The following is a 24,590-nucleotide window of genomic DNA, read 5'->3' as shown; positions in this document are numbered from 1 at the left end:
TTTATTAGTCCAGTAGACACTTACTTGAGAGTAAACCCCATGGAACTCAGTGGAGCTTACTTCTGCGTAGAAACAAATTGACAGCCAGTGCAGCTGTTTTGAAGCAAGAGATTATACACGTCCCAAGGCAAACCCAGCCAATAATCTGGCCGCTGCATTTTGGCCAGTTAAGACTTTCTGCGTTGTCTCCAAGGGCAGCCACGTGCAGAGCACATTGCAACGATCCACTCTTTCTCTTCTCGGAAACAAGTCCTGTTGTGTTCTTCCCCAACCCCAGCGTCTTTTTCTCTGTACAACAGGAGCTTGTACTTTGCAGGAGAAGTTCTTATTTTGTATTTAAAGAAAACTCTGGATGTTTGGATAATGGATATTATCAATGATAGTTTAAATACATTGCTCTTGGCCAGGGAGGTTCTATCTCTGCCTAACAGGGGAATAAATAAGCCAGGTGTGGCTTACATAGAAGTAGCTCTTCTTGATAATATTTGCTGTTTTATTCAAATGAACGGTGGCACCTCGCATATGTGATGATTAATTATATTGAGCACAAGTCTCCAGCTCCCTGCTTGCATCAGGTGGGGTGATGTTCCCAAGACTTCCTGCCTCAGTTAGGGGGAATGAAGCCTGACTCATCATTGGGGCAACAGGAGTACAGTATGAGCTTGGCTTTGAAGGATGCCTTAATCCTCGTTTGTTAGGCTGCAGCGCCCCCTTGTGCCTTTACACTATACTTGCATGCTTCCAATGCCCCCTCACCCCGTTTTAATTTAGAAGTTTAGTTTAGACCACTTGGGTACTTGTGCCCCGCCCCAGGATGCTGGACACCACTCGAACTCCCATCATCCCTGGCCATGAGTCATGCTTACAAAGGCTGATGGGAACTGAGTCCAGCTTACAAACCAAGAACAAGCTCCTCTTGCAGCATCATTACATGTCTTTAGGCACCAGGCAATAACCTTTTTATCCAGGCATTTGGCCATTAAATAATTCTATAGCCTGTTAAAGGGGTGGGGCTGTTTTTACAATTGTTTTATCATTATGGTGTCTATCATTGTGTTTTGTATTGTGTTTTTATGACAATGCTCCATAAATTATGTTCTTAATGTTGTACACTGCCCAGGGATCTTTCGATAAAGGACAGTATATAAATTGAATAAAAATAATAATTAATAATTTCTGATCCTGCGTCCTTCCCTGACACCACCCTGATGAAGAGGATTTGAACTTGAGTGGGGGGGCCCAAGCTGCACGATAGTCTTGTTTCTGACAAAAAATCCCCATATGTATATTATTGAGCAGAACTATGGTATAAAAACACTGTATTTTGTATACAAATATTTATTGTGAATTATGATCATATCACAGATTTAAAGTGCTATGATTTTACAAGAATCTGAAAAATATATGCCACTCTGTAAACATTGTTCACCTGTTTCTAGGGCAAAGACTGTGATTTGTTCACACTACAGTCATACCTTGGTTTAAGTACACTTCAGTTTGAGTACTTTCAGTTTAAGTACTCCGCGGACCCGTCTGGAATGGATTAATCCACTTTCCATGGGAAAGTTTGCTTCAGGTTAAGTATGCTTCAGGTTAAGTATGGACTTCCAGAACCAATTACACTCATACCTCGGGTTAAGTACGCTTCAGTTTAAGTACTCCGTGGACTGTCTGGAACGGATTAATCCACTTTCCATTACTTTCAATGGGAAAGTTCGTGTCAGTTTAAGTACAGACTTCCGGAACCAATTGTGTACTTAAACCGAGGTACCACTGTAATAGGTAATGGGACTTAGGCTGCAGTCCTAACCGTACTTACCTGGGAGTAAGCCCCACTGAATACAGTAGCACTTGCAGCACAATCTTAGCCATATCAGCTGAGAAGTACAGGTGAAACTCGGAAAATTTGAATATCATCGAAAAGTGCATTTATTTCAGTAATGCAACTTATTTTTTATTTTTATTTTTACAAATGCTTTCTTTTGGAAATTCCACAGTAATAAAACAAATGGTTACAATAATACAAAAATAAACATCGCTATTACATTTTATTAATTACATTTCATTTATAATTGACCCGCCTAACGACAAATAATTACAATTACAACAAATAAAGGCTTGACATATCTTGCTTTGCATGCTATGCATCTATCTCATATATTGGTTTTACCTTTTAAGTTGCATTACTGAAATAAATGGACTTTTCAACAATATTCTAATTTTCCGAGTTTCACCTGTAAGTGTGTAATTCTATTTGTAATTCTATTTGGATTCTGCATTTACCCACCTGACTCCTGCGTTCTGGAACAGCACTAAATACAACTCCAGCAGTAAATCTAGCAACAAAGTGAGAGGAAATGGAATTGCACCACAATCCTAATCACGCCAACTCTGGAGTAAGTACGCGGGGTTTACTCAGAGGTAAGCAGGGCTAGGATTGCAGCCTCAGTGGTGCAGACAGTACTGAAATGTACACCCCAGACACTACCAAAGGCCTAAACTGTTACTGTCCGAAAGGACAGGTGTGAATGTGCCTTTACTGCAGATGGAAAATCACTAGAATATTATTGGTTTCCAAATGCTGTGTCCTGTGGAGACCCTTAGAGTGTACCTTCTCAAACCCTTGCAGTGTAAAAGAAAGGCCTGTACTACTGCTGGGCTAACCACACAGTAACAGTGGACCTCTTTCAGATGCACACACTTTTTGGCCAGATCTGTTAGCGCGGAGTTGAGGTCTTCCGATGGTGTGGTGCGGATGACCAGCCTTTCCAGAGTCTTGCTGTAGTTGCTGGTGGCAAATCGAATCTGGTTTACCATGTACGTGTAAGTGTTAAGCTGCAAACTGGTTACAGGGATATTGGGCTTTAGAATCCGAGGGATCTTCCACGCAGGGACTGTGTGGTCGAATTCAATCTCCACCTGCAGCTGTGGATATCTCTCACTAACCATAGCCCAAAGCTCTTCTGGGATGACGGGGATGTACTTGTCCAGGCGCTCGCAGAAAATAACCAGGCACTTGAAAGGCTCTCGATTTGACTTTACCAGTTCCCGGAAAACATCCTCAGACAGGCTGGCATAGTAGACTCCCAGGGTAGATAATTTAGGACAAGCCTTCAGAACCTCACAGGTCGTCTCTGGCTTGACGTTGCAAACCAGGGTGCGGTTGTTGATGAACAGGGTGTGCAGATTTGGACTGCTGGATGCAATCAGCTGGATGATCCCATCGTCCAGAGTGAAAGGCATTTGCCGGAAATCAATAAGCTGAAGGTTGATATTATTCTGGCTCTGGCAGATTCTCCGGATGCTCTGCATGATGTCGTGGCCGGAATAGAAAAGAGGGTTTTCTCCTTTGCACACAATGCACAGAGCCTGCAGCTTGTGGTTCTGCTTGGCCAGCATGTCCAAAATCTGAGTGACATTCCTCCGGGTTTCCTCCTGAGACTGATCAAAGGCTATCTTCAGGTGCTTGATGTGGCTCAGAAACTGGTGCAAGCTCTCCAAAGTGCCTTCACCATCTTCATCCTCTGTGCTGCAACTGGACAAAAAATGATGGGGGATTTTTTTAAATAAATAAATAAATTCAATTTATTATTTGTATCCTGCTTTTTCCAACAACAAATGTTAAGCTCAAAGCAGCTCACAAGAAAAACAATAGCTTTAAAAACTAACAAACATGAGAATCACTAAAATAATATCAAAAGCACAGTAGCATATAAAGCAAAAATAAAAATAAAAAAATCCCAAATTCATCACAGCATTAATACAATTCAATAGAAACTCATAGTGATCCAAAGTATCAGGAATGTGCTCATTGATATAGGCTCTCTGATAAGGATTTTCAGACTCCTCAAACTTCCCTGAGGAAGATACAGATGAGGAGGAAATCTCCAGTCAGTGGGGCGGAAGAACCTCAGGACTCCCCCCTGGGCCCTCCAAACCTGAGGCTGTAGCTGTCCGAACTTCCTCAGGACATGGACAAGGCCCACATCCCTTCCATGTTGCAGAAGTCAGCACCTATGGAATTGGCCAAGGAACCTTTAAGCCAGCACAACCGGCTCCTCAAGGAGGGCAAGGGGTGGCTGCAGTAGAAGCCTTGTCAGCCTACAAGGAGAGCCTCAGGTGGCCCCAGCTCTCTGCTGAGAACTGGCTAGTGAGCCCAAACCTTGCAAGAAGCAAGACTGAGTTGACGAGGGAGTTCAATCTTGCTTGGGCAGTAGGTCCCACCCACTCCATCACCTTGGGCCAATGTCTGCATATGGATAGGACAACCCACCTGCCAATCATTTGATGTCAAGATGCCATCAAACATGGACAAGTGGGTTGTTCTCCACACCCCTCACTTGAAAACTGGCCTCTTGGGGTGAGGTGATAAAGATCTGACACTGTGGGCTAATGGCAGCACAACAGGATAAACTTCCAATTGGAAGAGGCACTTATAGGCTTCCTCGGGAGGTGAGGCCTCTCCTTCACAGGAGACCTTCGAACAGAGGCTGCACTTTAAGCTCTCCCTTCTTACCTGACCTCTGTAAAACTCCAGACGGAACTGGTAGAAACTGCCGCAGCCCAGGGCCGGCACACGCGGAATACTGCATGCCGATCTTTAAGAGGCAAGTAGTAAAATATATTGGCCAGGATTTCTTCAGGGATGTAGCTCCAAGCATCTGGGGCTAGCTCCGGCATTCTCTTGGGGCAGCTGGTTGCAAATTTGGGAATGTAGCTTTCTTTGCTGGAAAACAAACGCACCCAAGATGAACAAACATGAAATAAGCAGAAATAATGTGAAGGAGTCCAGGAAAGCACCACAATAAACGGTGCATTATTCCCGAGGTGAAAAATGTCAAAGGGTGGTACCCAATGCTAGTCCTACTCAGACCCACTAAAGTTAATGGACATGACTCTGAGCAGGCAAATTAGTCTTGTGAAAAGGGGCTACATATAGTTAGGTTGTCAGGGAAAACATTTCATGCGGTAACTTAGGAACTTATCACGTGGACACCCTTCACAAGAACATGTCACTGTGTGAATATCAAGAGGGCAAAGTTACTCTGTCAGTCAGCAACCTGGTTGTGTGTACTAAGCCTTGGAGGCAGATAGAGAATCAATGACATCATCCAGTAAAAAGTCAGGCAGGAGGAATCCTAGGGATATCCACAAGAGTTCCCTATTCAGTGTTTGTTGCCAAATCCTAAAGGAAGCCACCAGCAGTTGTTTTCTTTTTTGCTGCAGGTTCCATCTGCAGCTATCCTAGATGGAGGTGAGATTAAATTCAGAAGAAAAGGCTGAACCCACCCAAATTCAAAACATGAATGCTCAACACTGGGGGGGCCTGCTCCCTAGCTCAGTGGGAGGGCAGATACTCTGAATGCAGAAATAAATGCCAATGAGTTAAGTAGTCTCATTAGGACTTGAACCTGATCTCATTTGAAATGATAATTGTTGCAAATTACCTTGGTTTTTTAAAAAACTTATTTATTTACTAAATTTATATCTGGCCCTTCCTCCCAAAGGGGCCCAGGGCAGCAAGCACAAGTCCAGGACAGACACAGACTGGGAAATATCCCTGCTTTAAAAGGCTCGTTGAAAGAAGCTGCTCTTCAGTAGCTGCTGAAAAGACACAAGAGATGTCGCCTAATATTTAATGGGATGGCATTCCAAGGGCAGGTGCTACAACACTAAAGGCTCACTTCCTATATAGTACTTTGTGGAACAGACCTCCTGATAAGATGGTATCTTCAGGAAACCCTTACTTGCAGTGACTGAAGGAGGTGAAACGACCTTTTAGGTATTGTATGGCTTGGGACCCAAATATATTTTGGCTTGCTGTCAAAATGCCCCACAAGTGGGAGATGTGGGACAAGTTTTGGACTTAAAAAAAGAACTCTCCAACGGAGAACCAGGGGGAGGTCTCTGCACACCCAGTGAGAGGGTGTGCAGGGAAGGCTCTGGGTTGAGGGGAAGGAAGAAGGGGGGTGTTGGGAAACAGCAAGGAAAGTGTGGAAACAGCAGAGTGGTTTTAAAAAATATTGCTGGAAGTTCTTGGAAAGGGTGGGAGTGGGATAAAATGTTTTAATCATGTGGTTTTAGGCTGGCTTGATTGGAAAAGTCCAACACTGGTACGAAATGTGGAATTTGCTGAGGTATCTAGGGAATCTGGGTCCAGGGGAAGGGGGGGAATGAAGTATTAAAATATAGTTTCATTGTTGGTAAAAAATTTAAGTTGGGGAGATATATTAGAATATAAGTATTTAAAAATTGAGTTACAGGTAGGTAGCCGTGTTGGTCTGAGTCGAAGCAAAATAAAAAAATTCCTTCAGTAGCACCTTAAAGACCAACTAAGTTTATATTTTGGTATGAGCTTTCGTGTGCATGCACACTTCTTTCGTGTGCATGCACACTGCTAGTGTATCTGAAGAAGTGTGCATGCACACGAAAGCTCATACCAAAATATAAACTTAGTTGGTCTTTAAGGTGCTACTGAAGGAATTTTTTTATAAAAATTGAGTGTATAGAGATAATTAAATGGTGACAATTAATGACGAAAGGTTAAGTAATTAAAATTATTTGGTATATAGGTGAAAACTGCTTGATGAGGAAATAAATTGGGAAATCAATGAGGGGGGAACCGGGGAAGTCTCATTGTTATGGAAATGATATAAGATGATTAGATCTATATTTTTTACCTTTTTTATATTTTTCTTTCTTCTTTTGTGGGGGGGTAAGGGGGTTCTTTTTTCTTTTCTTTTTTTGTGTGCTCCTTTTTGAATTTGTATTTTGTGTTATCTCTTATGTGCAAAATGAATAAAGATTATTTTTAAAAAAACAAATATATTTTGGCTTGCATCTCTCAGTATGAACCTCCCAGGACCCTTCAACCTTCACCTGAAGCCCTTTTCCAGGTGTCCCCTCTGAGAGAGGCTCAGATGAAGTTGCTTTATACTGAGTCAGACCTTTGTTCCATCCATCTCAGTATTGTCTGCCTTGAGTCTACAGCAGGCATCCCCAAACTGCGGCCCTCCAAATGTTTTGGCCTACAACTCCCATGATCCCTAGCTAACAGGACCAGTGGTCAGGGAAGATGTGAATGGTAGTCCAAAACATCTGGAGGGCCGAAGTTTGGGGATGCCTGGTCTACAGGCTGCCTAGCTCCAAGCTATACCTGGAGATGCTATCTAGGAGTTCTCGCATGCAAAACAAGTTCCTCTGTTCCTGGCACTGGGTGGCTGCATTTGGCAGAATGAAAAAGCATGCTGAACTATTATTTTTAGGCACCTCAGGGATGGAGAGGGAAGCGCCATTCCTCTGCTAAGCAGATGTATACCCAGGAAAGAGCATTTTGCATCATACGTACCAGGAGCCCCTGGATGTGCTTTCCTCTTCTGCTTGCTCAAGCCACCATGTGCTCTCTCCTTTCCTCCCAGGCACAAAGAGATCAGTCAAGCTCTCAGAGGTCACACTGAAGGCACCTGCAACAGGAAGGCCTCTTAAACTCTGTTTCCTTTCTGAAACCATGAAGTCACTTCCTTGTATTCAGTACAAGGTTGTTGTTTTTTAAAGCAGGGGGGAGGGAGGGAGCCTTACGCAAAAGGAAGTCGTGACTGATTTTTAACACTCCTTGCCCCACCGTCTTTGCCACTCCTCATATAAAAAGGAGGCCTCATTCATGTGCTGTGTTAAAAGTTGGAAGGGAGGGATGGATCTAGCAAGTCAATGTGCGCAGGGGAGGGGCAGTTCTTTTCTCTCTTTTTTTTACCAACACCAGTGAAGTAGCATCAGAATCAGATGGCCCTATTGAGCCGTAAGGAAACTCCACAAACCAGTTACAGGTAGGTGTTGGTCTGCCGTTGAATCAAAATAAAAATAAAATAGAAAAATTCCTTCCAGTAGCACCTTGGAGATCAACTAAGTTTGTCATTGGTATGAGCTTTCGTCTGCATGCACACTTCTTCAGATATCTGAAGAAATGTGCATGCACACGAAAGCTCATACGGTAGCAATGACAAACTTGGTTGGTCTCTAAGCTGCTACTGGAAGGAATTTTTCTCCTTTATTTTTATTTTGTTTTCCAAACCAGGGCAATGAAAGAAGGTTTTGAGTGGGTCATCACAGGGTACTGTCTTGCCCCAGTACTTCTCACCATTTTTTAAAAAAATCCATGTCTGAGGTTCTCAGCTGAAAAAGGTTCTCTTCCCTGACCTCTATAAAGGGTTGGGGTGAATCTTGATCACCTTTGCAGACAACACAAAGCTGGGAGAGAGAAGTTGAACACCTCAGAAGGCAGGAACTATTAGTGAGCCCTTGTTAGGTTCAGTAACTCAACCAGCTACAAATCCAGTAGTAACATCCTCTAGGCCACAATTTACCAGCTTCTCTGCAAGAAATCATGGGGGATTTCGTGTAAGGCCTTACTGAAATCAAGATACGCCACGCCCACCGCATTCCCCTGATCCACCCAGCTTGTAGCTTATCAAAAAAGAAAGAAAGAAATGAGATTCATCTAGCATGACTTGTTTTTGAGAAACTCATGCTGGCTCTTAGTAATCGTAGCATCCTTTTGCTCCCTGATTAAAAAGACAAGATGACTTTGCATATGAAAAGATAAGCATATGGCACAACAATTGGATGAAACAAAAAGTATCCAAAACACACATGGAGGAATCTAAATTCCCCACTGCACATTTACACTTGCATCCCTCCCCCAACAAAGAGAGTTAATTTTACTAATGTTGAGAAAGAAGAGGCTTTTTCTCCCACCCCAAGGTAAAGTTCAGTTTGTTAACATGATGGGTCAAGGTAATCGTCAGCGATTTTTACTGCCTCTGCCCAAGAATTCCTTGGCAGTGACTCAGCAAGGGAGAGGCAGAATTCTGAAATAAAATAACATAAAAGCAAACCCCAGGGTGGGGAGGGGAGAATAAACAGTTTGCGTTGTTCTTTCCACGAGAAGTTGGAAGTTCTCAGTGGCTCTTGAAGGGGAATTCTTTCTTTAAAAGAAAGAGCATTGCTGCCTTTCTGCTCAATCGTTATTATTTATTTACTTATTGCATTTATATGCCACCTTTTCTCCGCAGAGCTCCAGGCGATGCACATAGGTCGCGCCTCTCTCCATTTTATCCTCACAACAACCCTGTGAGGTAGGTTAGGCTGAGAGGCAGTGACTGGCACCCAAAGGCACCCAATGAGCCTCATGGCTGAGCAGGGATTTGATGTGCCTAGTGTGGGATGGAATACTGGGGCAGATAAGTCACAACAGTTCCCAGAGTGTCCACATGGAGGACCACATGGAGGAACATCTGACCAGGTCATTTTCCTGTTCCTCCACACATGCAAATGAGATGGGAAAGGTGGCAGATAAATTCACTGGCCAGTAGCCATTTCCCTCTCTTGGACCACACACTTCAGAGAAGCAACACCTTAGCGTTAGAGTCTCTCTCGGCTTCCTGCCAAGAGAGAGACCAAATGGAGCCTTACTTTACTAAGTAGTCTCCACATGTATATAAATGTAACTTTTCTAAGCAAGCCTGCCTTTCTGAGATTATGCTGTTAGCTCAGGATGTCATGTGAGTAAACTCTATCTTATTTTAAGACTATTGTGTCGTGTATTTCTTTTAAGAGGGAAAGGGGGGATTTGCCAGGAAGTATAATATTGTAGAGGTTTTAGCAAACCTAAACGCTCACGTTTTGCTGCACACAAAAGGGGAATGTCACTCTGCTGATATTGGAAGCTTGATAACAAAAGCTTGGATAGGATCTATCTAATAATATATCCTAATCCACATCCCTAACATTCCCACAGCCAGTGCTTCCCAGGTGCCATGAACAGAGCTTGCAGGGCACTTTGCGCAGCGCTTTCCAAGCACCTGACAACCCGCTGGTTGCCAGGCCTCTTGGGAAGTGTTGTGCAGGAGATTTTGGAAGCACTTACAGTAGGAGGTGCCTGGAAAGTCCCTTTGGGCCAAGCCCTGACATGTACGACAACAGGAGTGGGCATGGCTTACCTGAAACGGCCTCAAAGGCCAAAGGGGGAGGCTTGGCAGACCAAATTTTACCTGCAGACCCTGTCCTAACCAATACTCTTTAACCTTCCCAATACGGGGATATGAGAATGTTTTACTATCCTGTTAATTGTGCTGTTTTAAATGTGCTGACCTTTAAAGCCCTAAACTGCCTCAGCCCAGTATACCTGAAGGAGCGCCTCCACCCCCATCATTCAGCCCAAACACTGTGGTCCAGCTCCAAGGGCCTTCTGGTGATTCCCTCACTGCGAGATATGTGGTTATAGGGAACCAGGCAGAGGGCCTTCTCGGTGGTGGCGCCTGCCCTGTGGAATGCCCTCCCATCAGATGTCAAGGAAATAAACAGCTACCTGACCTTTAGAAGACATCTGAAGGCAGCCCTGTTTAGGGAAATTTTTTTGAACAGGGAGGCCTGGCCAGATAGGCGGGGTATAAGTAATAAATTATTGTTATTTGACTTCCTTTAGTATTGTTTTCTCTTGAACTCTTTAAGGTCATATTTTATTTTCCTGTGAATTGTGTTGCTTTGAATGTATACTTTATATTTGACTTTTGTCAGTAATGTTTTATTCTGGATTGTTTTATTTGACATGTTAATGTGCTGTAAACCACTTTGAGACCCCCCCCCCTTAATAATTGAAAGCGGTATAGAACTGAAATGAGTAACAGCAGCAACAACAATAACCCTGGTCTCCCAGGTCCTAGCACAACACTCGCACAGCACACCAACCACTACAAATAAAAATAGAGGTTCAGTAGGTATCATGGAGTTGCAGAAGCAAGGATGCAGAGAGGCAGAGAGGTTCCTAAAAGAACATCACTTGTAAGGGCAACCCACCCACCATTAAGAAATCAAAAATCCAACTTTCCCCCTCTCTTAAACCTTTCTGCAAGGCAGACTTTCCCTTAGGAGTGCAGCCATTATAGCCTTGCCAGTAATGCTTTAAACTGAGGCTGTGACAGCTATCCTTGACCTCTGAAGCATCAGCAGCAGGATTCCTGAGACACTTGCTGCCCAAGGCTGCCCGCAGTATGACAGATTGCATGAAAGACTTATGAAAACCAGATGTTAACATCATTTACAAGGCAGACCTTCCCTTACTGGAGACGGCAGGTGGTTGTTTTTTCCAGGAAAACGCCAAAATCTCATTCCAAAAGTATGCTAAGCAGCTGGCCTCCCAAACAAGGTCGAGGGTTGTTTTGTTTTGTTTTGTTTGCTGTGATTGACTGCTCTTTATTTATTAATTAAAATATTTATATACCTCTATTCATTTTTTTAAAATTGGCAGTTTACAACGATTATATATAAAATACAAGACGACATATAAAAATGTCGAAATCAGCCAACGACTATGGAAATATGTGATCTTAATTGCCCACGTAAGTCCAATGGAAAAGAAAAATGTTCAGGAGGTACTTGAAAGCTAAAAACAGAAAGCACCTGCTGAATCTCTATTGGCAGATTATTCCACAAGTGGGCCGATTTATACATCTTTCATAAAATATCAGGGCAAGGGACAGCAACATAAAAAACCCCACCAGAAAAATCATTAATACGACTGCCTTCCTCAATAATTTTTTTAAAAACAACTGCACATAGGACTGCTGGCCAAAAGAAAAAAGGTCTTCAAAGAGACTTCTGAAAGTCAGAAGCCAGGTGGCCTGTTGCATCTCTGCTAGAATAGTGTTCCAAAGCATGCAACCGGCAACAGCCTCCATAGCACAGGGGTTGCCTAACAGCGCTCCTCAAAACGAGCTCCTGATGATCATTAGTCATCACCAGCAAGTTCCAACCTGCCCGTGAGACCAGCAGGCTACGGCTCCTTTTCTCTCTGCAGTCTCCTCTCTGCCTTGGAGCCGCTTTCAGCTAGCAAATCTTCCCAAGAGCGCTGAGAGATATCCTCTCCTCCTCCTAGCAGGAGTGGGACTAATCTATGCGATCATATGCACTCTGCTGATGCTCTGGGACACGGCGCCTTTGCTTTCTAAAAACAAGGCGATCAAACAGCACCTTGGTCAGAGCTGTGAGCTGCAGCCAAGGACAAACTGAATTCCTGCGCCGCGCCTTACCTGATTTCAGACGAGCCCAGCCCCCACACGGCCTCTCCTGTCAAGGCCAAGTTTTGGGGCGTCCACTGATTGGCAGCCTGAACCTCCTGGTGCATAAAAACGGGGCGGATCCTTCGGTACCTTCCAAACAAGCAGCCCAATGGGAAGCGGAGCTCGATTTGGACTGGCAGGTCTGCCAGCCGGTCAACGTAGCCTCTCGCAAAACACGCTAGGAGGGGGAGAGACTGTGGTTCATTCTTCTCCGGGGAGAAAACTGCCAAAAAGCAAAAAACTCCACCAGGTTGGAATTAGGCTTTCCCCAGATCCCCGAACTGCAAAAACAATCCTGTGAATTCTTTGCAAGCTTGAAAGGCCGGGGGGTGGTCTTGTGGGTGGGAGAGAGCATATGGGGTGGGGGGGCGTGACTGGCATATGGGGGGGGTCATTGCTCAGGGATCGGGTCATCTTCCTTTAATAGCCACATGATCAGGAGCAAAGTGCCTTTTTGCTCTTTCTGAGCGGCTAATGCGCAAAGGCGGAAGACGAGCGCTGTAGCTCACTCTGTTTGCGCGCGGGGAGGAGGAGGAGGACCGGCCAGGATCGGGCAAAGGGAAGAGGTAATGGTCGCTCTCCGCCTTGGGAAGCGGGTGGGCGCTATCGCAGGCTCCGGCTGCTGACAACTCGAGGTAGCGATCGGGAGCCCCCCCGTTGGCCCAAATCGTTCCGTGCCTCCCGCTGCCTAGCGCGGGGATTTCGCGACGGAGAAAGTGGGCGGCAAGGAGTTTTCCCCAAGTTGAAAGTGGCCAATTTTAAAAAAGTAGGGAGGCGAGGCTCTCCCTCCAAGTTCAGAAAAGCGCGGGTGGGGAGGGGAGCCACGCGCAAATCCGTTTTCATTTGCCAAGGCCAAAGAGGCCAGTTTCGTTTCTGTGCGTTCCGGGAAGCGGCTTCGTTCCTGGAACTGGGCTCGGGCATGTTTTGCTCTCTTGCGCGGCCCGAGGGACGGATCAGACATGACATTCCTACGGATCTTGTGCAGCTGGGATTGGGGATCTCGCTTTTGTAGCAAAAGGATTTTGAGAGAGTGTTCAAGAGAGAAAAAGTGGGATATTCCCGTACTTCCAGGGACCAGCGAGGAACCTACCCGTTTTAGAGACTTCGTTTTACAAAACTGGGGGTGGATGTGTGTCTGTTTTGGATAACTTAATCCGGAATAAATGCACTCATCAAAGCAGGTCAGGTTTGTCTTGTTCGGTAAAAACCTGGAAAAGAGAAACGGAGAAGTGTTCGTTTTACTTTGGCAAAAAAAATCAATGCCACCACTTCGAAGTATTATTTAGCAGGTACTGTATATAGAACTTTGTTCAGAGTGTTTCTTATACAGTTTCTCAGTGTTGTTTTTTTTTTTTACAACAACCCTGCAAGTCTGGTCAACATTATTTTCCCAGTATTGCAGGGCTGGGGAAATGAGGAAACTCAAATGTAGGCGTTATTTATTTATTTATTTTGCATTTGATACATTTCAAGACTTGTTTTTATGAGCACCTGACCAAAATGTGGCACACTCTCTCTGTTTAGAGGTGCAAATTTGAACAAACAAGAAATGTGATATTGGTGCTGATGACACGAGGTCATATAGTGCTGAACATGGCCTCTCAGAACAGCTGATTCTATAAACAAACCTCTCACGCTTTTTGGGGTGCTTATTTTTGTTTTCAGGTGTTATTGTTAATTTTTTTTATAGCTAGATGAGCCTCAAAAGTTGTCCAGGACCTCTGAGAGGGCCTGATACGGTACTAGTTTTAATAAGTTTATGGCAAAAGCAGAAGTTGACTAGTATTATATTTTAGGCCAGGCTTTTCCCAGCTTGGTGTTCTCCAGATCATCCTACCCCCCTTCTCACTTTACGATTCCCATCAGCCTCAGCCAGCATGGTCAGTGGTCAGGAATGATGGGAGTTGTAGTTCAAAACAACTGGAGAGCACCAGCTTGGGGAAGACTGCTTCAGGCTTTGCAATATGAAAGTTCATAATAACCAGACTATGAATGGATAAATTAAAGTCAACATTAAATCATGGGCTCGAGCATGAATTGGGTGTTGGCACAATAGCTTATGGAATGTATGCTATACTTGTAGACTACTTAGAGATTGATTGAGCAGTTGAAGTGGTTTGTAATATTTTTCTAAAATAAATAACATAAACTTGCTTCAAAATGAAATTGGACTTTCTGCAGTAAGGAAAGTGACAGGGAAATGCACTGTGGGATGGCATTTGCTTGATGCAATGTTGTCCAACTTTCCTACAACCCCAAATGAATGAATGAATGAATGAATGAATGATTGCCAGTGTTGCATAACTTCCCAGCAGGCTTTGTGTCAACAGATCAGGATGAATAAACAGCCCATCAGAATTGTGGAGATTTTCATTTCTGTTTCAAACCATTCCTATTAGCGTTCTACAAGGACATTTGACCCAATAGTAAAAAATTACTTAATGGGTTTATCACAAGAGGAAAACAAAGTCAGGTGACACTTAAAACTCTAGATAGATCCAGAGGGAAAATTGGCCTTGGAACGCCTGATTTAAAATTATACCATGCAGCATTCCAGTTGAGTCAATTGATTAAAATTATTACCAGTTCCCTTTCTCCATGTGTCCTAGGCCAAATTAAAGGCTATACCTAATGCATTTGTAAAATCCACTCCATCGGTATGGAGAGGACGGTGTGATAGACTGGCTCCAAGTGCTTCCTCTCTTCTCCCATTCCTTGATCACCCATAATTTAGACATTCTGACAAGTATATCCTGTTCCATGATTGGGAGGGCAACGGGCTGCATAGATTATGAAGCATTCTTCCAGGTGGCGGTGCAATACCAGAAAAAAAGATACTGGGGCAAGCTAAAATCAATAAGGCAGACTGGTTTCAAATAATGCAGATCTGATTGTTTGCTAAAGCAGGTGGAACGCAAAGGAGAAGGCATTGGGACTCTGACAAAAGTTGGATCCTTTTGTTATAGGTCCCCAAATAGGTACTGCCTTCTGCTTAATATAAGCCATTATTAGACTTTGTTATGAGGGATACACAATATTTCCATGAGCCTGGGGAAACGACCTCAAGAGAAGCATCGAAGAAGCACAATGGGGTCAATTATGGGTTAAGTCCCCTATGAAGTCTGTTTTGGCGTGAGTCCAGGAAGCCATCCTTAAAATAATTGTGTGATGGCACTGGACTCCCCAAAGCTTTTCCCATATTACTTATTTATTTGATTGATTGATCAATTACAACAACCCTGTGAGGTAGGTTAGGCTAATACTGTAGATGAGGGGTAGGCAACCTAAGGCCCGGGGGCTGGATGTGGCCCAATCGCCTTCTCAATCCGGCTTGCGGATTGAGCGTGTTTTTACATGAGTAGAACGTGTCCTTTTATTTAAAATGCATCTCTAGGTTATTTGTGGGGCATCGGTTCATTTCCTCCCCCAAAATATAGTCCAGCCCACCACATGGTCTGAGGAACAGTGGACCGGCCCACGACTGAAAAAGGTTTGTGACCCTTGCTGTAGATGCTAACTGGCCCTACCGGTAGGTCACCCAGTGAGCTTTATGACTGAGTGGGGATTTGACCCCTAGTATGAATCTCACGTCCATTTGTTTTAAAAGTTTGATCTTTATATGAATAGTTTATATTATTTTATGTAGCTATCTTTGTGGATTGAGTTCTATATAAATATTGTTAGATTTAAAAAAAGTCAACGAATTCTTTTGTTTACTTTCAGAGGCAGAAAGATGGGAGATGCTTCTGATGTTTGGGTGGGAAGCGCCTACCTGTTTGTGCAGTCAACATCGGAAAAGGTCCTTCTTCCTGTGATGTATGGAGACCCAAAGCAGAAGCCCTGCGTGTTCAAAGCTCTCAAGTTGGCACTAGCGGGTATGTATTCTGTGTTGCCGTTAGTGCCCCAAGCCAGCAACTCATTGAAGACGGCACCATTTGCCTGTTGTCGCTCAGCATCTTTACCCCTGAGCTGCTCTTGCAACTTAAGCTTCTCCCAAGTCCAAATCTTTGCAAACTGGTGAGTCAGACCATTGGGCTCATCAAGCTCAGTACTGACTACTCTGACTGGCAACAACTCTCCAGGGTCCCAGGCGTGGGACATTCCCAGCTCTACTTGGAGATGCCAAGTACCCAGGACATTCTGCATGCCAAGCAGGTGATCTGCCTCTGAGCTAGAACATTGGCCCTAAAGATAAAGGGAGATTCCAGTCCTGGTTTAAACGGGAGCCTAGGAAACCACCTTATACCAAGTCAGACCATTGGACCACCTAGCTTAGTATTGTCTACACACCAGAGGTAGTCAACCTTTTTATACCTACTGCCCACTAATGCATCTTTCTTGATGGTAAATTTGCCTTACTGCCCACTAGTGCTCAATGGAAGGAGGATTCAGCTTGTGCCGTAGAACCCCCTACCACCCACCTAGAATCCTGAAACGCCCACCAGTGGGCGGTAGGGACCAGGTTGACAACCCCTGGTCTACACAGACAGGCAGCAGTTCCCCGGGGCTTCAGGCACAGGTCTTCTCTAGCCCTTCCTGGGTCCTTCTGCATTCAAATCAGATGCTCCGCCAAAATGTTTGAGTCCTTCCCCAAACATTGCACACCACTCTGCAGTCCTAGAACGCAGCAACTTATCTTCTGAATCTGTGCTCTGTTTGCTAAGAGACTTCCACTCATTGGAACTCTCCAGGGAAGTCTCTTTCACAACCTGTAGAATTTACAGGCCAAGGTGGTCAAAGTCCTCTCCTTTGCTTTAGTCATAAAGATAATAAGTAGAACATAGAGAAGCTTTTGTCTGCACTGTAGCTTGCAGCAGCACTTTAGATTTTCTTGTAAATGTGCTATTTTTCTCTCTGTGTGTATGTATGTTTGTTTGTTTGTTTGTTGAATTTTGGAAGATTATACAAAATTTATTTATCCCCTGACTTAACAGCATAGAACACGACTGAAAAATATATATCTGCAGAGCTGCTGCCATTCAGTGTAGAAGGTGCTGAGCTTGATAAGCCAATGGTCTGACTCAGAATAAAGTGGATTCTTATGTTCGCTAAGTGGAAAACCTGACAGCCACCGCTAACTTTCCTCCCCACTCTCTTCCCCAGATTCAACGGGTAGCCTCAATGGGGTAGACGTGCTGAAGGTCCATTGCAGCGACCCTCACCTGATAATCCAGCTCAAATTCTGCAAGGAAGATAACTGCCGGAGATTCCTGCAAAGCTATCGCGAGGGACACCTCCAAGACTCCCTCCAGAATCACCTCAAACTTTCCTTGTCCATGTCCACCTTAGTCCCTGTCCAGATGGAGCTGAAAACTGGCTCTGAGAAGCTGGACGCCATGATCCGGGAGGAGGAGAGGTGCCTTGAGTGCATCTACCATGAAAAGGTGCGAGCAAGAGAAATGCTGGGCTGCGTGGGTGGCTATATGGCAGGAGCCTGGAACCTTTGGGTGAGCCGGATTGTTACTTGTCCCTGCGGGCCAACTTGGAGAGGTGTGATAGCCCACCAGCCAATCACCTGACATTGTTTTGATGTCCAGTACATGACAGGTGGATTGACTTACTCACCGAACAAAGTCTCTTGTCCAGAGCTTTCCCAAGAACCTGAGAGCCAGCTGGGCACTTGGGAACCTCAGCGCAAGGGGCGTGGCCAGGCCTGTGCTCATCAAAAGGCTGAACACAGGGCATCACACATGACGTCCCGTATGGGACGGGCGGGAATGGTTTGGGAGAAGCAGTCTTGTGGACCCAATTGGGACTTGTGCTGCACCCAGTTTGGTCTGCCGGCCAGAGCTTCCCAACTCCTGCTATTTGGCGTCCAAGTTAGAGAATTAAGAGGAAAATTCAGCATGCGAACCGTCCGAGTTTTGCGTCAAGGAAAGCTGGATTCTGCAGCTTGGGCAAAGGTGTCCACTTTTCTTTGACACAATGTGTCTTTATGCCTTTCTGAGAAAAGGCAAGGAACAATGTGGGGCATGGAAGCCCCATCTTTTCCCACCCCACAAGCCCTGCAATTCTTCACAGATCTCAGCAGGCATTGCTCATCCACTTTGAACTCTGTTTTTTTAACAAATAGGACTAGAATTATTATTATTATTATTATTATTATTATTATTATTATTATTATTTATTAAAGTGACAGTTTACCTTCTCAGGGAACTGAGTTGGCCAACAATTCACACTCACTTTGCATACACAGGTGAAACCTTATGCAGGTGGTGAGGTGAAATAAATAAACGAAGGGTGTGGAAAACCTGCTGTTCCCTGCTCTCCATTTATTTGCTTTTTTCTGCCCACACACTCAGTGGGATTTCCTTGCTTACTAAGCTTTGGGGAGGTTACAGGCAGGCACTGAGAGCACCCCAGGGCCCTCCTGCAGCCTTCCCAGAGCCCAGCAAGCAGCCCAAACATATATATTTGGCAGCACACCTGAATGTAGGAACTAACAGAGTAGACATCATGGGTGCTGAATTTTTTTATAGGGCTTATTACTGAACCAGCTAGTTTACAGGTAAAATTAATGGGGCAGGTGATTTGTGCTTTTTTGGTATGTTACATATTGTATTTACTATGTTTATATCTTGCTTTCCTCCAGGGAGCTCAAGTCAATGTATATGGTAACCCTCTCCCTCCCCATTTTATCTTCACAACAACCCTATGAGGTAGACTAGGTTGGGAGGCAGTGACTGGCCCAGGGTCACTCAGTGAGCTTCCTCACCAAGTGGGGATTTGAGGCCTGGTCTCCCAGGTTCTAGCCCAGCATTTTAAAACCACTGTACCGGTACTACGTTGGTTCTCCATTTCAGCCTAACCGTCTCAGGGATGAAGAGATCACGGAGCTGGAGGAATCTCTCAGGAACTGTTCCTTTCTGGACAACAATGACAACAAGGGTCCTTCTTTGAATTCTTCACCTACATCTTTGAGTTCTTCACCTCCATCTTTGAATTCTTTGCCTCCATCTTACAGTTCTGTGGAGATCTCAGGGTCTCTGCCAAAGGGAGACACCTTCACTTTCCAGGGCCGGCAGTTCGGTAAGTGTTTCCAAGAGGAAATTGGGAGAACTTGATCACTTTGAATAAGAACTAGTTACAAGACAAAAAAAATAAATAAACAGGTGTGCACTAAAAGGAGAGAGCTGGACAAATTTGTCTATGTCATCTCAAGGAAAATTCTGAAAACGTGGTGTTATTTTGCAGCAGGACTGTTTGCTGTTTATAGTTTCGTATTGTAAAGTTTCTGAAGGGGAAGAAAAATATCAGAAGATTCAGGAGAGTAGTAGAGTTGTCCAGCCAGAAATCACACAAGGAGTACTTGCAAGGTTAGATGTTGTTTGAGCACTGGTTAGGTTTCATCTGAGCAGATTCAAGAGTTGGTGTTGCTGCCTCACCCCTCCCTGAGCTTTCATTGGAGTCCTGTTCTGGAACAGCAGCTGAGAAGTCAGGTGTCCTCCTCATGGATAGGACTTAAGGAGAGTTGTGCTGCACACCCAGATATCCCTTCCGTTCAGCCTTGCTCTTGGTGGAGATTTTGGTGCCTCAGGAATGAGGGGATGAGGCCAGCAGTTGAGGCTGCTCTGTTAAGGCAAATGGGGCACTTCCCCAACCAACCTCAACCAGCCTCCACCTGCCTGCCCTGTGACTTACAACCAGTACTAGAGAGTGACCTCAGTTGCCAGGCTAAAATTTCCTGAGTCTCAGTTTTGCCCTCAGTAAACACCACAGGAGGAAGGATTGAGACAAAGCTCAGATTAGTTGGCTCTGCCTGCCATTGGTTCTGGCCCCGACTACTGTTGACCTCACTGCTTTCTGTCCCAACAGTCCCAATGAGCATCGGCCACCACTGGAAAGCAGTCAGGGCCTGTTGGGTTCCTCCAAGCTTTTAGTCTCTCTGAGTGGGATATTTTCCCAGGCAGTGGTCTTGGGAGGTTTATTGGTCAGTAGTAGGGTCAACAGCATCCTCCTCCTCTACCTCAGAAGTCTCATGTGGTCCAGGGCTGGTCCTGGCAAGCAAGTAGTGAGGAGTGTCCCCCTTCTCCCACATATTGGGAGAGTTGAATCCAGAGCTCTCCATATTTAGAGCAGTCCCATTAAAAGCAATGAACCCATTGACTAACATCAGTCCATTCATCTGGATACAACCCCATTTTTTTGTTTTGTACGTAACGACATGATGAGTTAAGATTTGTTTTTTGTTGTTCCCTTCCCAAGCCAACAGAAAAATCTCTCCAGACGACCACCAGACGTTTGCCAAACTCGTGTCCAAGAAGTGGAAGCAGGTGGGCCGGTCTCTGCAGGTCAACTGCCGGGCCCTTCGGGATCCTGTCATCGACAACTTGGCCATAGAGTACGACCGGGAGGGCCTCTATGAGCAAGCCTACCAGCTTCTCCGCAGGTTCATTGATTCAGAAGGCAAGAGAGCCACCATACAAAGACTGGTTGCCGCCCTGGAGGAGAATGGCCTCATCAGCTTGGCTGAGGAGCTTCTGTGTCTCCACCAGAATGACAAAACGTTGTAAGAGGACATGAGGGGGGGGCAGTCCTCACTTGAGACTACGAGCTGCAGGGCCAGTGACGCTGCACACTCATGTGCCTTTCTACACCTCTTGACCACACTGTAGACATTTGATGCCAGACCAGCTGTGGCCCTTGCCACTGGCAGAACCTGCCTCAATAATAACCAGCACAGGACTGAGGCTGAAAGTCAGTGTACTACTTCAGTGCTGAAATATGGATGGTCTTGGGAAACATCTTTCATCTTACAGTAGCATCTGGACAAAGGCCTCAGCGGTTTCAGAATATCTCAGCAATGCGTGCTGGTCGGTGACCGTAATAAAGATTTATCTATATCTATCTCAGCAATGCAATAGCAGGAAAAGGAAAAGATGCGTGACTTTCAGGAACGGTCTAAATAACTAGCTAGGCTGTGCTTGAATAAAGGTAGTTCTCAGCACTTAACTGACTGTAGCATCAAATAATGATGTTATATGGAAATGTGCATACAAAAGCGAGCTATCCTCAGATTAATGATCTAACTAGGACAGTCATATTGTCCAAAGTCAACTTTAAAAAGTGGTACTTTCCAATGCAGCCAGTTCACACAATGGGTTGCAAATCATTGGCATAACTTAATCTAGCATGCAGTTGAATGTGTGAACTGACTCTCATTGGAAACAGGGGCTAGGAAAAGGGTTTTTTGGGTGGCAAGGGGTATTCGATCTGCAATGACCTATTTATTCCTACAAGCTCCACTTGATGCTGCAGTCAGCAGAGTTGAAACTGCATGTGTGAACCAGCGCTAGGCAACATTTCCTTAACAGACTGCACCAGCATTTTACACTTCTTATGGAGTCATTCTTGAGTGTCATACCAATTGTGCTGCTGCAATGCTTACTTACAGGAGCATGTTGTCTGCAGTTCCTTGCACAGAGGATCCACCTCAGTGACGTTATTGTATCCCAGATTCTCTTCCAGGAAGGAACAGTAGGCTCTCTCTTGCCTCATCGTTTGCTTTCAGTCTTACGGCTGTGTCTGCTTTAGCACCATCCCCCCCCCCCCCGAAAAGGAGGCATGTCTGGGTTGGTAGCTGTCCATGGTTCATGATGACAGCTATCTCCCTTGGATCCTCTGCACATTTATAGATGCCTGTTTCACACATGTTAAACCGCTGTTTATCAACCAATAGTTTATTAAATCATGGCATAGCATTATGTATAAATCCTGCCATACAGCTTAACTATGGTTTGTTCACTGCCAACAAACCACAGTCTGAAGCCATGGTTTATTGTTGGCTTATGAACCTTGGTTTGTTTTAACTATGGCTTAGTCTTGTGTGTGAACCTAGCACCCTTGCTTAACTATGGTATGTTTGAACACCCCATCACAGACACTTAGTAAGCTACAAATGCACGAGGCAAGAGCAGCTGGGAAAGAAACCAAGCTTTTGAAAAACAAGCCATGGTGACTGTCTGTGGGATAACTTGTGGTTAACTCTTGGTTTGTTAAAGAACCAAGCACGGTTTAAACAAAACATTATGTGTAAACCAGTCCGATAATTGCTTAGAGCAGGCATCCCCAAACTTCGCCCCTCCAGATGTTTTGGACTACAGTTCCTTCCCTGACCACTGGTCCTGTTAGCCAGGGATCATGGGAGTTGTAGGCCAAAACATCTGGAGGGCCGCAGTTTGGGGATGCCTGGCTTAGAGCAAGGGAAGGGAACCTTAGATCTGGCGGCCCACTTTTCATGTACTATCTTGCTAGCCACAAGGGAAAGTGTCATTGTTTGTGTGGGCATCATTGTCAAAAAATGGACAATGTATGAGATTCACAAATACCTGTAGCCACACAAAGGGAGCTGTTCCAGGAGCAGATACCAGGGCTATATATCAGAGGATGCACAAAGCAACCTTGCTGGTGCTAAGAATGTCTGGGTCTAGTCATTCGACATTCCATTCTGTTTTCAGCACAATCTGGTATAGCATACAAATGAAGGAATGGTTAGTGCCCTGAATCTGTGAATCAGAACATGGGAAGATATATTGTACTGAGTCAGAACCTTAGTCCATTTAGATCAGGATTGTCTCCATCAGTTGGCAGTTCTCCAGAGTTTCAGACAGAAGTCTTTCCCAGCCACCTCTGGCAATGCCAGGGACCTTTCCCCTTGCTACTGCCCTTCTCTACGGGTATAAACATCATTTTAAAAACCTATCATCAACAAAGACAAGTGGTGCATATCATTTGGGCGTAAAGGCAATTACGGTAACTAAAGGGAGAGCATCATTCTGTAGAGTCAGCTTGGCTTCATTAAAGATACAATACCTCTAGACCATAGGTATTGTGGTAATGTGTTTCCAAAACTGTCTGAGGGCCTGGCAGTACAAGGGTCCCTCCTGCCTTGCCCAGTTACAAATGTTATAAAGAGAATGCATGCGTTTACGAAGGTATTGACTGACTGTGTCCTGAACCACTCAATTCTGCTGCATTAATTTCTCTGGAAGATAGTCTGCACTATTGAAAATCTAATGCATGATGGGAAATGGTACAATTTAAAAACCCATAAAATTGCCCGACGAAAAGTGATATCCCCCAAGCAATGGGAGCAGAGTTAGAGTTTTTCCATGATGGAAGTTCTCAAGGCAGCCTACACGGGATTTCCCCAGTGTATGTGTCTCCCTCATCCAGCCAATCATCTTTAGCTTCAGCAAAATTGCTTCACCATGTGGAAGAGTAACCGCAACTCAGGGGAAGATATTGATAAATTAGAACACAATTGGTACAGGCTGATATTTTTGCAAAGTGAATTTTTACCACTTTTGTATTGCCTTGTTTTCTGCCCTGTAGGTTTTCTACACAATATTCTCTTCTGATAGACACTGATTTTTAATACCATGATTTGTATCTTTTGAGAATCCTGCTTTTATATCGCAGCACTTTTCTCAATGTATGTCTTGACAATCTTCGAATTGTGTCTCTCCCCACCTTGTAGTGGCTTTCATTTTTAAACACATGGAAGATAAGGCAAAAATCAAATAAACATGCTGCTCAATGTTTAAAAGGGAATGCACTCGTGGAGATACCTCTCGGGAATTTGTTGGAATCCAAAAGAGAGTTTCATGTTTTTAAATAGTTTTAGCAGCACTTGAAAGTTTGGAGCAGTGTCAAGCTGACCGTGGGAAGACGACTTTGGTCTAAGCTGAGCAAAAGGATTTACTGACATGGGTGTGTGGGTGTGGAGAGAGACCACCAGGGACTGCTGGTCCTGTTCACATTGTTCGCCAACATCTAGATTAAGACAATTGTAGCAAAACGTAACAAGGCAGTACAGAAGGCAGTTTAAAACTGGCACTGATGGTCAGAGAACGCGAGGGCAAAAAAGGTATGTATGGTAAGTTTTTCATAGGTGGTGGAAATACACCATTATTTGGGACCTACCCTAGTCGTCCATAAGACTACAGTACATGCTTTGAGTACTGCCCTAGTACTAAGGTAAAGGTAAAGGGACGCCTGACTATTAGATCCAGTCATGACTGACTCTGGGGTTGTGTCGCTCATCTCGCGGTATTGGCTGAGGGAGCCGGCGTACAGCTTCCAGGTCATGTGGCCAGCATGACAAAGCCGCTTCTGGTGAACCAGAGCAGCACATGGAAACGCTGTTTACCTTCCCGTTTGGAGCGGTACCTATTTATCTACTTGCACTTTGACATGCTTTCAAACTTCTAGGTTGGCAGGAGCTAGGACCGAGCAATGGGAGCTCACCCCGTCACGGGGATTCGAACCGCCGACCTTCTGATCAGCAAGCCCTAGGCTCTGTGGTTTAACCCACGCCACCCACGTCTCCTAGTACTAGGAAGGGCCAATCTGCCCATTTCAGTTTCCTTCACTTTCTTGCTACCTAGTTTCAACATAAAATGGTTGGTGGAACAGACACTTTAAGCAGTTCTTCCTGTTTCCTAAGTCCTAAGTCCTCCTTGCAACAGCAGCATG

At 44.7% G+C, this 24,590-nt stretch overlaps 2 protein-coding genes across 7 annotated transcripts; one reads left to right on the top strand and one right to left on the bottom strand.

Moving 5' to 3' along the window:
* Nucleotides 1–1,307: 1,307 nt before the first annotated feature.
* Nucleotides 1,308–12,194, bottom strand: FBXL8 (F-box and leucine rich repeat protein 8). 2 transcript variants are annotated; one of them, XM_035119555.2, is made up of 4 exons: nucleotides 12,084–12,150; nucleotides 7,349–7,463; nucleotides 4,517–4,726; nucleotides 1,309–3,535 (listed from the first exon to the last, which is right to left on the bottom strand). In XM_035119555.2, exons 3-4 carry the CDS (start codon nucleotides 4,678–4,680, stop codon nucleotides 2,557–2,559), a joined length of 1,143 nt encoding a protein of 380 aa, XP_034975446.2. In that variant the 5' UTR covers nucleotides 4,681–4,726; nucleotides 7,349–7,463; nucleotides 12,084–12,150; the 3' UTR covers nucleotides 1,309–2,556. The 2 variants fall into 2 exon arrangements, with proteins under 2 accessions (XP_060131922.1, XP_034975446.2); XM_060275939.1 differs by lacking the exon at nucleotides 7,349–7,463 and having other exon boundaries at nucleotides 1,308–3,535; nucleotides 12,084–12,194.
* Nucleotides 7,725–24,407, top strand: TRADD (TNFRSF1A associated via death domain). Of its 5 annotated transcripts, none has more exons than XM_035119560.2 (5): nucleotides 7,725–7,823; nucleotides 15,837–15,988; nucleotides 17,217–17,497; nucleotides 18,917–19,142; nucleotides 20,319–24,407. In XM_035119560.2, exons 1-5 carry the CDS (start codon nucleotides 7,780–7,782, stop codon nucleotides 20,624–20,626), a joined length of 1,011 nt encoding a protein of 336 aa, XP_034975451.2. In that variant the 5' UTR covers nucleotides 7,725–7,779; the 3' UTR covers nucleotides 20,627–24,407. The 5 variants fall into 5 exon arrangements, with proteins under 5 accessions (XP_034975451.2, XP_034975453.2, XP_060131923.1 ...); XM_035119562.2 differs by lacking the exon at nucleotides 7,725–7,823 and adding an exon at nucleotides 12,251–12,363; XM_060275940.1 differs by lacking the exon at nucleotides 7,725–7,823 and adding an exon at nucleotides 12,519–12,679 and having other exon boundaries at nucleotides 15,839–15,988.
* Nucleotides 24,408–24,590: the final 183 nt, after the last annotated feature.

This window comes from Zootoca vivipara, chromosome 6, assembly GCF_963506605.1.
Source record: "Zootoca vivipara chromosome 6, rZooViv1.1, whole genome shotgun sequence".
NCBI classification, from domain to species: domain Eukaryota; kingdom Metazoa; phylum Chordata; class Lepidosauria; order Squamata; family Lacertidae; genus Zootoca; species Zootoca vivipara.
This window is presented reverse-complemented; position numbering and strand designations above follow the sequence as displayed.